At 45.7% G+C, this 15,000-nt stretch overlaps 1 protein-coding gene across 3 annotated transcripts in view; it reads left to right on the forward strand.

Moving 5' to 3' along the window:
• The window catches only part of col5a3a (collagen, type V, alpha 3a), a 95,807-nt gene that overhangs the window by 23,865 nt on the left and 56,942 nt on the right, over window positions 1-15,000 (forward strand). Inside the window, exons 6-23 of one of the 3 annotated variants that reach the window (XM_083780269.1) lie at window positions 1-460; window positions 1,443-1,571; window positions 2,799-2,912; window positions 3,087-3,140; window positions 3,265-3,306; window positions 3,413-3,475; window positions 8,896-8,970; window positions 9,152-9,235; window positions 9,370-9,426; window positions 9,776-9,829; window positions 9,955-10,008; window positions 10,313-10,366; window positions 10,998-11,051; window positions 11,452-11,505; window positions 12,706-12,750; window positions 13,875-13,928; window positions 14,171-14,215; window positions 14,721-14,774. The exon at window positions 1-460 is cut by the window's left edge and continues 101 nt beyond it. In XM_083780269.1, coding sequence (XP_083636395.1) covers window positions 1-460; window positions 1,443-1,571; window positions 2,799-2,912; window positions 3,087-3,140; window positions 3,265-3,306; window positions 3,413-3,475; window positions 8,896-8,970; window positions 9,152-9,235; window positions 9,370-9,426; window positions 9,776-9,829; window positions 9,955-10,008; window positions 10,313-10,366; window positions 10,998-11,051; window positions 11,452-11,505; window positions 12,706-12,750; window positions 13,875-13,928; window positions 14,171-14,215; window positions 14,721-14,774 — 1,546 coding nt within the window. Of the gene's footprint in view, window positions 461-1,440; window positions 1,572-2,798; window positions 2,913-3,086; window positions 3,141-3,264; window positions 3,307-3,412; window positions 3,476-8,895; window positions 8,971-9,151; window positions 9,236-9,369; window positions 9,427-9,775; window positions 9,830-9,954; window positions 10,009-10,312; window positions 10,367-10,997; window positions 11,052-11,451; window positions 11,506-12,705; window positions 12,751-13,874; window positions 13,929-14,170; window positions 14,216-14,720; window positions 14,775-15,000 lie in introns of all 3 variants that reach the window. The other 2 variants (XM_083780270.1, XM_083780271.1) reach the window with 2 other exon arrangements.

Below are 15,000 nucleotides of genomic sequence, written 5' to 3' on the forward strand. Positions count from 1 at the left end.
AAAGCGGGACAAGGGTTCCAAGGGCGAAGGAAAGGGCAAAGGAAAAGGAAAGGGCAAAGGAAAGGGCAAAGGCAAGAAGGGGTCAAGGAAGAGGAAACACGAGGAGGACGGTGTGGAGGACGGTTACCTCCAGGTCTCCACCGGGTTACCCGAGTATCTCTCCCAGGAGCCCTTTCAGCCCACAGAGACCCCCCCGCGCGTTGAAATGACCGCCGAAGAGGTCACTCCCACCCGGGCCGACGAGGAGGAGAACCTGGTGGAGGTGGCCGACTATCAACCACACTTAAGCTCAGAGGTGGAAGCCGAAGCCATCGCTCCCACCCAGGCTGACCATGACGAGACGCTGGCGGAGATGCCCACTCACGAACCAGATCTAAACGCTCCCTCCGTGACGCTCAGTGCAGTGCCCGCAGAGGAGGTAGACCACGACGTGACGCTCAGTGCAGTGCCCGCAGAGGAGGTAGACCACCACGTCCGCACTAGATCCCCTCCCTCCTTGCTCCTCCTAAGCCAGATTCCTAACTCATCCTGAGCACTACCCTCACTACCTCCTCTTAACCTTATAGAGCACTCACTCCCTCTTCCAGTTGTCTGTCAAAACCATCACCACCACCACTAACTAACCCACACCATCCTAATCATCGTCTCCATCCACCTCCTGGAATGTAGAGGATGCTATGGTAGTCACCATAGTATATGTGTCGTACACATATCTATTCCTATAGTTGACTGTGTGTTTACTGTGTTTAGTATCTTGTCCTATAGTGGGGCACAGATTCCATGCATAGCACACATACCGTCCGACAGTGTGGTATGCATGGAGCATCAGTGTTTGTTCCTGTGTGTGTGCCGTGAATTGCTGACATTGATTCAAGGTGGATATCAACCTCAGATATCACCCTGAAGTTCTGAAGAATCACTATTTTAAATCTTTTAAATGTTCTTCTGAATATCCTTTATTATAAGCAACAGCAAAAAAAAAGAAAAAAAGAAAGAAACGAAAAAAACTTACTGATTCTGCAATTCCCTTTAAAGCTTGTTGTCGGCTAATCTCCAGTGTCAACTTGTTTTCATACTACTACATGCTGTAGCTGCCATGCTGCCATTTGGCTGCAATGCACCCCCGTCAGCTAATTACTACACCCCCGTCAGCTAATTACTACACCCCAGCATCATGATTAACCGCACACCCCGACAGCCTGGACACTGTGTAACCTGCTACACACAGCTCGTAACATCACCCACCTGTGTGGGCCTAACATTCCTGTCAACCTGCGTAGAGCAGGAAACACCGTGCATTAACGAGAACTGCTTATGCCTAATTCATACTTGGTCACCGAATGACCGAATCTCACAAAGTATAACTTAACACGTTTAGCGTCTCCATGGCGATCAGTCTGATTTGTGTGTGTGTGTGTGTGTGTGTGTGTGTCGGTACGCAGGAGGACAGACCGGTGAAGAAGGCCATGGTGGAGGAGTACGATGACGAGTTATACGCTAACCTCTACGATGACCTCTCCGTTTCCACGGTGACAGCAACAGGCCCCAATGTCACCGATTATGACTCTGAGGTAGGTTCAATTTACACTATTTACTACTATGATTATGACTCTGAGGTAGGTTCACTTTGCTTTACACTATTTACTACTATGATTATGACTCTGAGGTAGGTTCAATTTGCTTTACACTATTTACTACTATGATTATGACTCTGAGGTAGGTTCACTTTGCTTTACACTATTTACTACTATGATTATGACTCTGAGGTAGGTTCAATTTGCTTTACACTATTTACTACTATGATTATGACTCTGAGGTAGGTTCACTTTGCTTTACACTATTTACTACTACGATTATGACTCTGAGGTAGGTTCACTTTGCTTTACACTATTTACTACTATGATTATGACTCTGAGGTAGGTTCAATTTGCTTTACACTATTTACTACTATGATTATGACTCTGAGGTAGGTTCACTTTGCTTTACACTATTTACTACTATGATTATGACTCTGAGGTAGGTTCACTTTGCTTTACACCATTTACTACTATGATTATGACTCTGAGGTAGGTTCACTTTGCTTTACACTATTTACTACTATGATTATGACTCTGAGGTAGGTTCACTTTGCTTTACACTATTTACTACTATGATTATGACTCTGAGGTAGGTTCACTTTGCTTTACACTATTTACTACTATGATTATGACTCTGAGGTAGGTTCACTTTGCTTTACACTATTTACTACTATGACGAGAAATGTTTGTCGACTACCTTTTTTCACAGAGGAAAATGAATAAAAAACAAAATAAAAACTAAGCTATGATGACTATAGAACTATGACTAAATATATCGTCAATTTTGTCAACAAATAAAAACTAGACTAAAATGTCAGGGAGGGACTAGTGGAGAAGAGATCCAGTAGAATTAAGAGACAAGTCCTTTTATGATTGGTTGCATGCTGAAAATAAAAGATCTACAAGCTCACAGCGTGTCACAGCGCGATGCGTTGTGAGCTCGTATATTATCGCCTATTATCTGCATATAAAAGTCTGCCATTACGACGCCATCAAGGCCTGCCAAAATACATTTTAGTCGACTAAATCAACTGTAGATTGAATCGACTAAACTAAAATGTGACAAAAACTAAATAAAAATGTATCCAAATCAAAAGACTATGACTAAAACTAAATGAGAATTTGCTGTCAAAATCAACAGTAAGTTTACACAGTGAGCCGAGGATGCTTGCTGTGTGCTGTAGATGTGAGCTGATGCACCTCTACCATTCCTATGGGCAGATACTGGAGTACGCAGACGTCATGAACGAGACAGAATACGAGGAGTATGAGATATACGAGGATGGCTACGGCGCTGGAGTAGAGCGCGAAGGAGCCGAGACATGGGATGGACAGGTGAAATCAACTGTCCGCCTTGATTTCAAATTGATCTAAAAACGTCGAGTACAGTACAGCAGACACAGTATATATATATATATATATATATATATATATATATATCGGGGTCACTCGCCAGGCTCACTGATTGGCAACTTGTTTTTCTTTTCTTTTTCTGTCCGTCTCCCTCAGGCTAGCGTCAGAGCAGAGAAAGGCGAGAAGGGAGAGCCAGCCGTTCTCGAGCCGGTAAGTTGTGACAGTGGAATGTACTAAAACATAACATTACTTTGGAATACAGGACTGAGGCAACACTGATGTACAGTACTACTTTACACTATGTGTCATGTTGTACCTGGGCTTATATTCACAGGGTACATATGTGGAAGGACCCCCTGGCTACCCCGGGCCCCCGGTAAGCCTATACCATATTATTCTGTAGTATTACAGTAATCTAGCAGGCAGCAGTGGTCATTAATGCCGTCCCTTCATACTAACTGTCTTGTGTGTTTTACATGCAGGGTCTTCCTGGGTTCCTCGGGTCAACAGGCCCCACAGGACCAAGAGGAGACCAAGGTGACCTGGTGAGTGTGCCTCCGTGCTGATTATAGGAACTAGGTTGAGTGTGCCTCCGCGCTGATTATAGGAACTAGGTTTCTTTGTAGCAGTGGCGTATACAGGAATTAACCCATTCTGACCTGAGAGCAGATTCATACGAGGTTTCCGCCGGACACACACTGGTCTGATGAACCCATTCTGACCCGAGATCAGATTCTAAAAATGTCAGTCGTTCTTCGATTTTTTTCAAAAATAGCAGACCTACAAGCTCGTATCGCGCCACCGAGTGGCGCGATATGAGCTTGTAGATCTGCTATTTTTCAATAGCTAAAGCATAACATGATGCTGACACCAAAAAGTAGACTCACTGCTACATAATCGGAGTTCCCAGAAGTTCTCGCCATGCAGCTCTGGCATACAAACGGGAGGGTCGAGAAACAGCTGCTACAAACTAAGACACTTCATCCACTTCAACACATTCTCAAATATAAACTATAATTCCAACGACCATAAAACAACAGTAGGCTCAGTTACAACACACTCTCCCAGGCAGCCTACTAGCACCATAACACACACACACACACACACACACACACACACACACACACACACACACACACACACACACACACACACACACACACACACACACACACACACACACACACACACACACACAATATTGCAGAGTGCACAACAACATATAGTTTCAACTCGCTTCCAAATTCAAAATTAAGCAAGATGGCGGCACCCCATAGCATAGCATCAGACAACATGGGGCACAATCAATGAAAATCCATGAATAAAATCAAAAAGATTCAATTATGACCTTTGATGTCTTCATTCACGTAGCAATCCATAATCAATGGCGGACGCTGTTGTGGTTGGCTGGCCCAGTAAAGGTGTTGTGGTAAAGCTGTTTGTGGTCGGCTGGCCCAGTAAAGGTGAACTCCTCAGGATACAAGTTACAACTGTTGTAGCTCCTCCAGGGAGTCCTGCTGACTTCCTTCCAAAATTAAAATGTATAAACAAAGACGTGAGTTTCCAGGGTGAAGAAAAACAAATCTGCCGCATTCTGCTTTCTGCAATCAGCAAATATAACAACACAGGCTCATGATAGTGTGTCAGGCATCAGGCATGACCAATCAATCTACGCAGGCACAGATGAACAAACTAGGCAGTGCCAGTGGCTATGGAAAGCCAAATAGGAAAAGGCGAATCATACATACATACAAGTACAACACAATACACCCACTGCCATATTTCGCAAAATGAAAGGCAGTGATTGCATCCACATTATTTTATGTTATCCCATTCTGACCTGAGATCAGATTCTAAAAATGTCTATTACATCCTGACAGTTTCATTATTAACCCATTCTGACCTGAGATCAGATTCTAAAAGTGTCTTCGATTTTTCAAAAATAGCAGACCTACAAGCTCGTATCGCGCCACTCTGTGGCGCGATACGAGCTTGTAGATCTGCTATTTTTCAATAGCTAAAGCACGACATTATGCTAACACCAAAATGGGTTCCCGTTCAGAATGGGTTATTGTGTGATGCAATGACGGTACTGTTATCAAAACCGGTTAATATGATACTGTGTGTGTGTGTGTGTGTGTGTGTATATGTAAATAAATGCCCTTGCTTTGTAGAAATAGCTGGTTTGACCTCAATTTGACCAGTCAGTCAGTACGCCCATGACATGAGAACAGAGCTGGGGGTTTGAAATATGTCCATTTGTGATAGAATGAACCTGCTGGGCTTAATGGATGATGACTCACATGTGTTATTTTATTTCCTTTGCAAAGTCATTCCTTCCTGATAAGCGACCGTCACACACAGGCTCTGACAGACCGTCACACACAGGCTCTGACAGACCGTCACACACAGGCTCTGACAGACCGTCACACACAGGCTCTGACAGACCGTCACACACAGGCTCTGACAGACCGTCATACACAGACCGTCACACACAGGCTCTGACTGACCGTCATACAGACCGTCATACACAGGCTCTGACAGACCGTCACACACAGGCTCTGACAGACCGTCATACACAGGCTCTGACAGACCGTCACACACAGGCTCTGACAGACCGTCATACACAGACTCTGACAGACCGTCATACACAGGCTCTGACAGACCGTCACACACAGGCTCTGACAGACCGTCATACACAGACCGTCACACACAGGCTCTGACTGACCGTCATACAGACCGTCACACACAGGCTCTGACAGACCGTCATACACAGGCTCTGACAGACCGTCACACACAGGCTCTGACAGACCGTCATACACAGACCGTCACACACAGGCTCTGACTGACCGTCATACAGACCGTCATACACAGGCTCTGACAGACCGTCATACACAGGCTCTGACAGACCGTCACACACAGGCTCTGACAGACCGTCACACACAGGCTCTGACAGACCGTCATACACAGGCTCTGACAGACCGTCACACACAGGCTCTGACAGACCGTCACACACAGGCTCTGACAGACCGTCACACACAGGCTCTGACAGACCGTCACACACAGGCTCTGACAGACCGTCACACACAGACTCTGACAGACCGTCACACACAGGCTCTGACAGACCGTCATACACAGGCTCTGACAGACCGTCACACACAGGCTCTGACAGACCGTCACACACAGGCTCTGACAGACCGTCACACACAGACTCTGACAGACCGTCACACACAGGCTCTGACAGACCGTCATACACAGGCTCTGACAGACCGTCATACACAGACCGTCATACACAGGCTCTGACAGACCGTCATACACAGGCTCTGACAGACCGTCACACACAGGCTCTGACAGACCGTCACACACAGGCTCTGACAGACCGTCACACACAGGCTCTGACAGACCGTCATACACAGGCTCTGACAGACCGTCATACACAGGCTCTGACAGACCGTCACACACAGGCTCTGACAGACCGTCACACACAGGCTCTGACAGACCGTCATACACAGGCTCTGACAGACCGTCACACACAGGCTCTGACAGACCGTCACACACAGACTCTGACAGACCGTCAGACACAGGCTCTGACAGACCGTCATACACAGGCTCTGACAGACCGTCATACACAGGCTCTGACAGACCGTCATACACAGGCTCTGACAGACCGTCATACACAGACCGTCATACACAGGCTCTGACAGACCGTCATACACAGACCGTCACACACAGGCTCTGACAGACCGTCACACACAGACTCTGACAGACCGTCACACACAGGCTCTGACAGACCGTCATACACAGACCGTCATACACAGGCTCTGACAGACCGTCATACACAGACCGTCACACACAGGCTCTGACAGACCGTCACACACAGACTCTGACAGACCGTCATACACAGACCGTCACACACAGGCTCTGACAGACCGTCATACACAGACCGTCACACACAGGCTCTGACAGACCGTCATACACAGGCTCTGACAGACCGTCATACACAGGCTCTGACAGACCGTCATACACAGGCTCTGACAGACCGTCACACACAGGCTCTGACAGACCGTCACACACAGGCTCTGACAGACCGTCACACACAGGCTCTGACAGACCGTCACACACAGGCTCTGACAGACCGTCACACACAGGCTCTGACAGACCGTCATACACAGGCTCTGACAGACCGTCAGACACAGACCGTCTGACAGACCGTCACACACAGGCTCTGACAGACCGTCACACACAGGCTCTGACAGACCGTCATACACAGACCGTCTGACAGACCGTCACACACAGGCTCTGACAGACCGTCACACACAGGCTCTGACAGACCGTCATACACAGGCTCTGACAGACCGTCAGACACAGGCTCTGACAGACCGTCATACACAGGCTCTGACAGACCGTCACACACAGGCTCTGACAGACCGTCACACACAGGCTCTGACAGACCGTCATACACAGGCTCTGACAGACCGTCATACACAGGCTCTGACAGACCGTCATACACAGGCTCTGACAGACCGTCATACACAGGCTCTGACAGACCGTCACACACAGGCTCTGACAGACCGTCATACACAGGCTCTGACAGACCGTCACACACAGGCTCTGACAGACCGTCATACACAGGCTCTGACAGACCGTCATACACAGGCTCTGACAGACCGTCATACACAGGCTCTGACAGACCGTCACACACAGGCTCTGACAGATGTTCAGTCATTTTCCATGTGAATGTTTTCATGAGGTTGTTCCACTTAGAATAGATGATGATGGCCAGCCTATTATGCTGCAGTGCTCCATTGCTTTCAAATATGAAGCTCACTCATTACGCTCACTATCTTTGGCACTTTTACACCTTTGGTTTAACATGCATTCTGACAAATAAAGATTTGATATACATTATATCTTCTTTATACGCGCATGTAAATGGTGCATTTATATAGCGCCTTTATCCAAGGCGCTTTACAGAGATTGTGCATTACATTCACCCATTCACACACACATTCATACACCGATGGCAGCGGAAACCATGCAAGGCACCAACTAGCACATCGGGAGCAATTAGACACACACACACACACACACACACACACACACACACACACACACACACACACACACACACACACACACACACACAGAGTTGTAAATGCCAGGGTGGTATAGGCGTAAGTTGTAAATGCCAGGGTAGTATAGACGTTTCAGTCTGTAAACAATGACAGCAGCTGCCCTGAATGTTCTAACCTTTTCAAGCCTCCTGTTTGTAACTGCTGTCCTGGGAAATGACATCAGCTATCACTATCACACAGCAACAGCTGCTAGTTACCTATCTAGCAAAACAAACAACACATTTGTTTCAATCATTCTTATTGGTTTAAACTTGATGGTGGTATACTGCTGATGGGGTGTTGAAAGGGGTTTCATATACCTGTCTTAGCAGTAACACAAACCATTAACTATATATATATATATATATATATATATATATATAGACAGACTGACAACAGCAGAGACTGTAGGCAGCAGCAAATGATTAGTTTGTATAACCAGTGATTGACAGAGGAATCAGCTCATGCCTTCAATATTTAATGTAGCTCCCATAAGTACATTAGGCAATTAAACGGATGTATCAGGTTGAAAAACCTTGAGGCAGCTATTTAATCCGTTTTAAGCTGTGCATAAAATGTATAAGCAGAAGCCAGGTAGGGCAGACACTGGCAGTGAGTGACGTGCCCTGTGGAAATGTTTCCACAGAGATTAGATCTCTCTCTCTCTCTGTTTAGACACGTGTGCTTACTCAATCCCTCCCATATGCTGTTTACATGCAGTACAATGCAAACACAGAAAGACACACACACACACACACACACACACACACACACACACACACACACACACACACACACACACACACACACACACACACAGACTCTCATCTCCCTATCCGTTTTTCTTCCAGGGTCCACCTGGACGTCAGGGTCTGGCTGGGGTTGATGGGATACCAGGTCTTCCAGGCACTATGCTGATGTTGCCCGTAAGAATTAAGACAAAGATGAAATCACAACACACACAAACCTGCATTTTTGTCCCAGTGGTTGTGCAGTCGCAACGCCACAAGGGGGAGCTGTGTGACTGAACTTCATTTACATTTGCTGGACCATGGAGAGTTCTGCAGGGCAGTGACTAAACTAAAGCACTGTGTTTACTCCTCCCAGTTCCAGGCTTGGGGTGATGCTCGCAAGGGGCCTGTGGTGTCTGCTCAGGAGGCGCAAGCCCAGGCTATCCTCCAACAGACAAAGGTACAGCCGCTTAACAGTGAGAGGTTATCAGTCACAAAGAGACATCATCTCCCATAATATCCACTGCATATTGAACAGTAGACAGATAGCTCACATGGCATACATTATACAATGCACTATTCTCTTTCTTCCAGCTGTCACTGAAGGGACCCCCAGGTCCGCTGGGTCTGACCGGTCGACCAGGCCCCGTGGTAAGAGTGTCTCTGACCTTGGCCATCTGTGGACCATAGCCCAACGGTTCCCCAACCTTCCATCTAAACCTTATAGGCTTTGTGTGCCCTGTGTGCATGCTCTGCTCTCCACTGTATCCCATAATAATCCCTGATCATTATGCACGCTCGTTTCTCTGTTCAGCAGTCAAATCTGATCTTGAACATTTACTGTATGCCAGGAATGACCTTGGAGTAATAATACACATATGAATGGATATTTCACTTGTTTGTGTGTCTTGTGTTCGTTTGGTTGTGAATTTGACTGAGGATTATAAGAGCCCCCTGTAGATTTGATCTCTCATGCCTTCTTCTGGTTCCTGTGCTGCAGGGTCTACCAGGCTGGTCTGGGCTGAAAGGAGATGCGGCAGACAATGGGCCTTCTGTAAGACCAGGCTGTATTTATACAATTCACTGATCCGTCATACAGTAGCACTCTCCGTCTCCGTGACTGTTGATTCACTCTTGTCTCTTTGGCCTCTTTTGTCCTCCTTGCATCTCTCTCTGTAGGGACCTCGTGGATTGCCAGGCCCTGCAGGACTTAATGGAAAGGCAGGAAAGAGGGTGAGATTTCAATCAATGAATCAATCAATCAATGAATCAATTAACAAATCAGTCAGTCAATCACTCACTCACTCACTCGAGCTTTAATTTATATATCACCAAAGCACAACAGAAGTTATAATGATAATTTAATTTCAAGACCATACTTCCAAAAATATACTTTTTTTTTCCTAGATAGATTGTGATTTGACACCGTGATATTGTATTCCTCTTGGCAGTAACTTACAGTAATCTGTATCTGCTGACATCTGCTGTGGATGTACTATGAGTCTGTGTTCTGACACCCTGAATGTGTCTCTCCCAGGGCCGGGCAGGTACAGATGGAGGCCGTGGAGCGCCAGGTGAAACAGGGTCAAAGGTACGCCCACTGAAACCACATGGCATTGCACCGCTCACAATCTAATTGAAATGGGACAACAACAAAAAAAGCTTTCCGATGTAACTCTCCATCACCAACATGTTGGTAGTTTGAGCGATCATGGAACTACTACTATCACATCACGTTTTATGTTTTAGGTAGTAAGTTGTATGGTAACAAATTACCCTCACTAGCTAGCGTAAGCCTCCAAGGTAGACAATGCTCACAGTTTGTCAACGCAGTTCATCCCACACTACCTACAGTAACAGCTGCATGTTCATGGATGTCGTAAATAAATTAGACCCCCTCTGGTCCCAGGTGTGACAGAAACAGCAGGGCCTTTATCAGTCAAAGCAACATCTAAGCAGACCTCCAGCTAATCGGAGAACTCCCTCTCCCACATGTGCACGCACACGCATGCACAGAGCAGATGGGAGGCTCACACTTCACCAAATATTTGCAAATGAACACGTGTGTGCTGGTATTTGTGTGCACATGCTTGAGCACATGTGTATGTGTGTGTGTGTGTGTGCAAGTAATTGTGTATATTTACTCATACAGTACAGTGAGTGTTTGCAAAGCTGTGCATTAGTGCAGTTATTAATGCTATTGGTTCTCGATCTCTCCACAGGGTGACGGGGGCTTCGATGGGCTGCCAGGTATCTCGGGAAACAAAGGCCACAGAGTGAGTTATGCCTGAGTTCTAGCTTAGTTCTGTAGTTCCGCGCGTGTGTCACCATCTGAAAATAGTCGATGTACAAGCTTACAACATGTTGCAGCGCGGCACGCTGCGAGTTTGTAGATCGGCTATTTTTTGGATTTTCAGGATTTATCATCAAGCACTAACTACACTTTGATATTGCATGTACCGTAACATTTTCTGATGATATGAATATTGCAAATACAGTACCTTTCCAGATAACAGGCATATTTACTGTATGTGCATATTTACTGTGTATTCTGTGCTTAATTGTTTAACTTGATTTATACCATAATCTCATGGTAAAAATATGTATCTCTCTCTCTCTCTCTCTCTCTCTCTCTCTCTGCTTATGTTTGATGTAACTCTCATGTCATTCATGTAGGGAGAAAGAGGGAAGCCTGGTCTACATGGTCTGGAGGGACAATCAGGAGAGATGGTGAGAACATAGCATTCTCTATCTCTCTCTGTGCTTCATATTATAGTTCAGTTGTACAAGTCCCGTCCAGGTCAATGGTCAATGCTACAGTCATTTGGATGAGCAAACAGATCAGAGTGGTGTTGCAATGTTCAGATTAATCCATTAAGACCTCAGGCCGATTCTACAAATGTCTTCTAAACGTTCTGAAGAGCGAATGTTTCAGTGGTTCTTCTAAAACGTCTTCATTTAAGAGCCCTAAAATTATGCCATCCGTGGCCATGTATTTGGCCACAGACCCCCATCCCAAAATATTTTGTTCCCCAGAAACAAAGGTTTTAGTTTAAAATGGTAGCTAAAAGATTTGCACAAATTGTCATGATTTTTCCAAAATAACAGATCTATATCTGCTATTTTTGAATAGTCAAAGTAGGCCTATAAAATAAAGCTTTTTAGCTAAAAATCTAAAATGACACAGATGCTTTCCCAGTTTTACTGGGTTAAATAGCAATTGGCTGCATTTTTAATGCCTCTCCCTCGGCTGGCCTGAGTTCACTCAACATGAAGTTACGCAAAACTTATGAAATACCACAGTGGCATACATTCAGAAATATGAAAGCTCTCCTATAGACGCTCTCTGAAGACAGATTCTAATCTTCATAGACAGATGAGTGCCGTGAAAAACAGCACTTGGCTCCAAGAAAGTTGAGTCAGTTGAGCTGTCACGCACATTTTATCTCCAATAGCTGGTTCCATGTTTCATTCACGAGATATATATGTACCCGTGCCTGAGGTAGACACAGAGAGGAGCATATTTACTGTAAAAACCCTGTTTATTCTTTGCCGTACGATGAAGTCGCACGCCGGAAATAGCAGATCTACAAGCATACAATGCGTTGCATCCGCCACATGTTGTGGGCTTGTATATCTGCTATATCCGGCATGCACAACGAAATGCAGAATAATAGGGAATTTGGTGGTGTTTTAATATGTGATATCCCTGTCTAGATAATAAAGGCTTTTAATCTATCCTTGCTCAAGAGTGTGCTTGAAGCGATGGGACCCCGCTTCACTATAAACTAGTTTCTAACTTTGAGCACCTCATCACCACAAGGACTGGAGTCATCACATTTTTTCTCAGCAGCTCTCTGCTCGCCTCTGTTCTTTGAAATACAGTATATAACTGGCATAATGTCTGTTTAACCTGTTCTTTTTTCACAGGGTCCTGATGGACCTCTGGGGCCCAGAGGACAGCCAGGTGAAGCTGTGAGTTCTAGAACACACACACACACACACACACACACACACACACACACACACACACACACACACACACACACACACACACGACGCGCGTCACTTTAGAAAGGGAAGGACCATTGTAATCGGTGTTCATCCTGGCATGAATAACATATCAACATGTATTGTTCAGGGCTCCTTGAAAAACATACAAATATTTATACATACAGTATGTATCATTTACAAAGAACACTATTGCATTCGCAAATGCTACAAAATAGGTTCTTTCTTATCGCACCTTTGGACTTCTACTGAGCCCCGGAGGCTCTCATCTCCCGCGCCAGAATCATTCATTCGTGCAGTGTTGTGCCTGCCTGCGGTCGGCCGGTCAGTGTGCACAGAGGCTGATTGGCTATGACTCACATTCTCTCTTTCACCCAGCAGGTGAGGATGAGAGCCAGTGAGGGTCCGTCCCTCTAAATCACCCGTTGCATGCAGGGAGAAATGGAGTGCTATAATATGAGATATGTTAGGAGAGTCCATGTTAAACCGCAGAGACAGGACAGGCGTTGACCACTTTAACCATATTCTGGGCACGTCACAATAGGCTTATACATTTGGTGAAAATAGCCGATGTACAAGCTCTTCAAGATCAGGTATTTCCGGCACTCTGGTACAGAATTAGGCATTCTCTGTTTTGATGGTGGGGGCAAAGGTGACGCGGCGAGGGAGGAAGATGAATGGGAGATAGAATGAGATAAGAGTGAGCAGAGAGGAGAGCAGGTAGAGAAGAGATAAAACAGGGGAAAAAAAAGAAACGCTGGCCTGAATGATTATATTTCCATATCAATCACTTCCCAGGAGATCACAGATGTGGCGTCGGAACAGGTGGCTTGGCCAGCCTACAAAGAGAGAGGCTGACAAAAACAGAACGCACTAACACACTCTTACAAACACAGCCTAGAAGTCTCCCGTGTCATGCATACAGATATATAGTCTCTCTCTCTCTCTCACTCATTCTCTTTTATTCGGTCTCTCAATACATCAGCACTCCTGCACTGATTTGTTCTTTAGTATTCCGCACTCACACACAACCACATCCTGCATGCAGGCTGGCTGTTGTTGACGCTCTCATTGTGTTTTGTCTCCAGGGTGCTCGCGGTCTTGTAGGACCAAGGGGGCTCGCCGGCCCGCCCGGCCAACGGGTAAGTCGGCATCGGCGAGATTTAATGAATCGCTTTGGATTCAGTCTGGTGAACTCAGCCAGTTGTTTCTCTGTGGGATTATCGCCCTCACAACTGGAAGACGTCTGTGAATGTATTCATCCCACGTGTTGAAATTCTGATTCTATTGTGTGTGTGTGTGTGTGTGTGTGTGTGTGTGTGTGTGTGTGTGTGTGTGTGTGTGTGCGCGCGTGTGCATGTGTATGTGTGTGCTTCCTTATCAGGGTATCACTGGAGTTGATGGAGTCCAAGGGTCAAAGGGCAACATGGTCAGTCCTATTAACCTTTTCATGTTGTTGTCTCATTACCAAAACTATCTTTAGATAAAACTAGTTTCTAACTACTTAATTTAGTTGCACCTGCAAAGGCAATTATGGGATTTAATTGAATTGAAGGTTAAATTGTCTGCACAGCAACAGCCACACTGATAAGCAAAACCTGATTAATTTATCCGCCGTCGTGATCCACGAGCTCACGTGTGTCACATTATGACAGAGCTTTGTAGAGCTTGTACATCTGCTAATTCTGCTATTTAATTAGCCCATCACTAAGTCCCTCCCCAACCCATCCTTGTCCAATAGGCACGTTGGCAGCGAGGAAAGCTTGACCTGCATAGCAACCGTTGCTAAACTATTGGGATTGGCATTGGACAATCCCTTTTCCAGCTGGGATTTAGTGAAGGGCTAATTTGGGAGGGGAAGTTGTGAGAATATTTGCAGTGTCATGATGAATCTGTTTACCTGTCCTTTATGATCATACTGTTACTATCCACAGGGTCACGCTGGAGACATGGGCCCCGCAGGCCAACAAGGAAACCCAGGAATAGAGGTACAAAAATAATGGTTATTTTGATCAACGTTTGCCAACAGCATGGAATTGTGTGTCAAGGATAACAAAATATTGTTTAGTTTTGGGTCTGAGAGGCGAAATCTCCTCAAATGTCCGTGGCTCAAATGCAGAATAAATAATGGGCCTTGATATGAAAAGGGTTGAAAACCAGTGTACTATACCTAGAGAATACAGGTACCTCACTGTGTCCTGATGACTCAACAAT

The sequence above is a fragment of the Protomyctophum parallelum genome, assembly GCF_964188405.1.
Source record: "Protomyctophum parallelum genome assembly, chromosome: 13".
NCBI classification, from domain to species: Eukaryota; Metazoa; Chordata; class Actinopteri; order Myctophiformes; family Myctophidae; genus Protomyctophum; species Protomyctophum parallelum.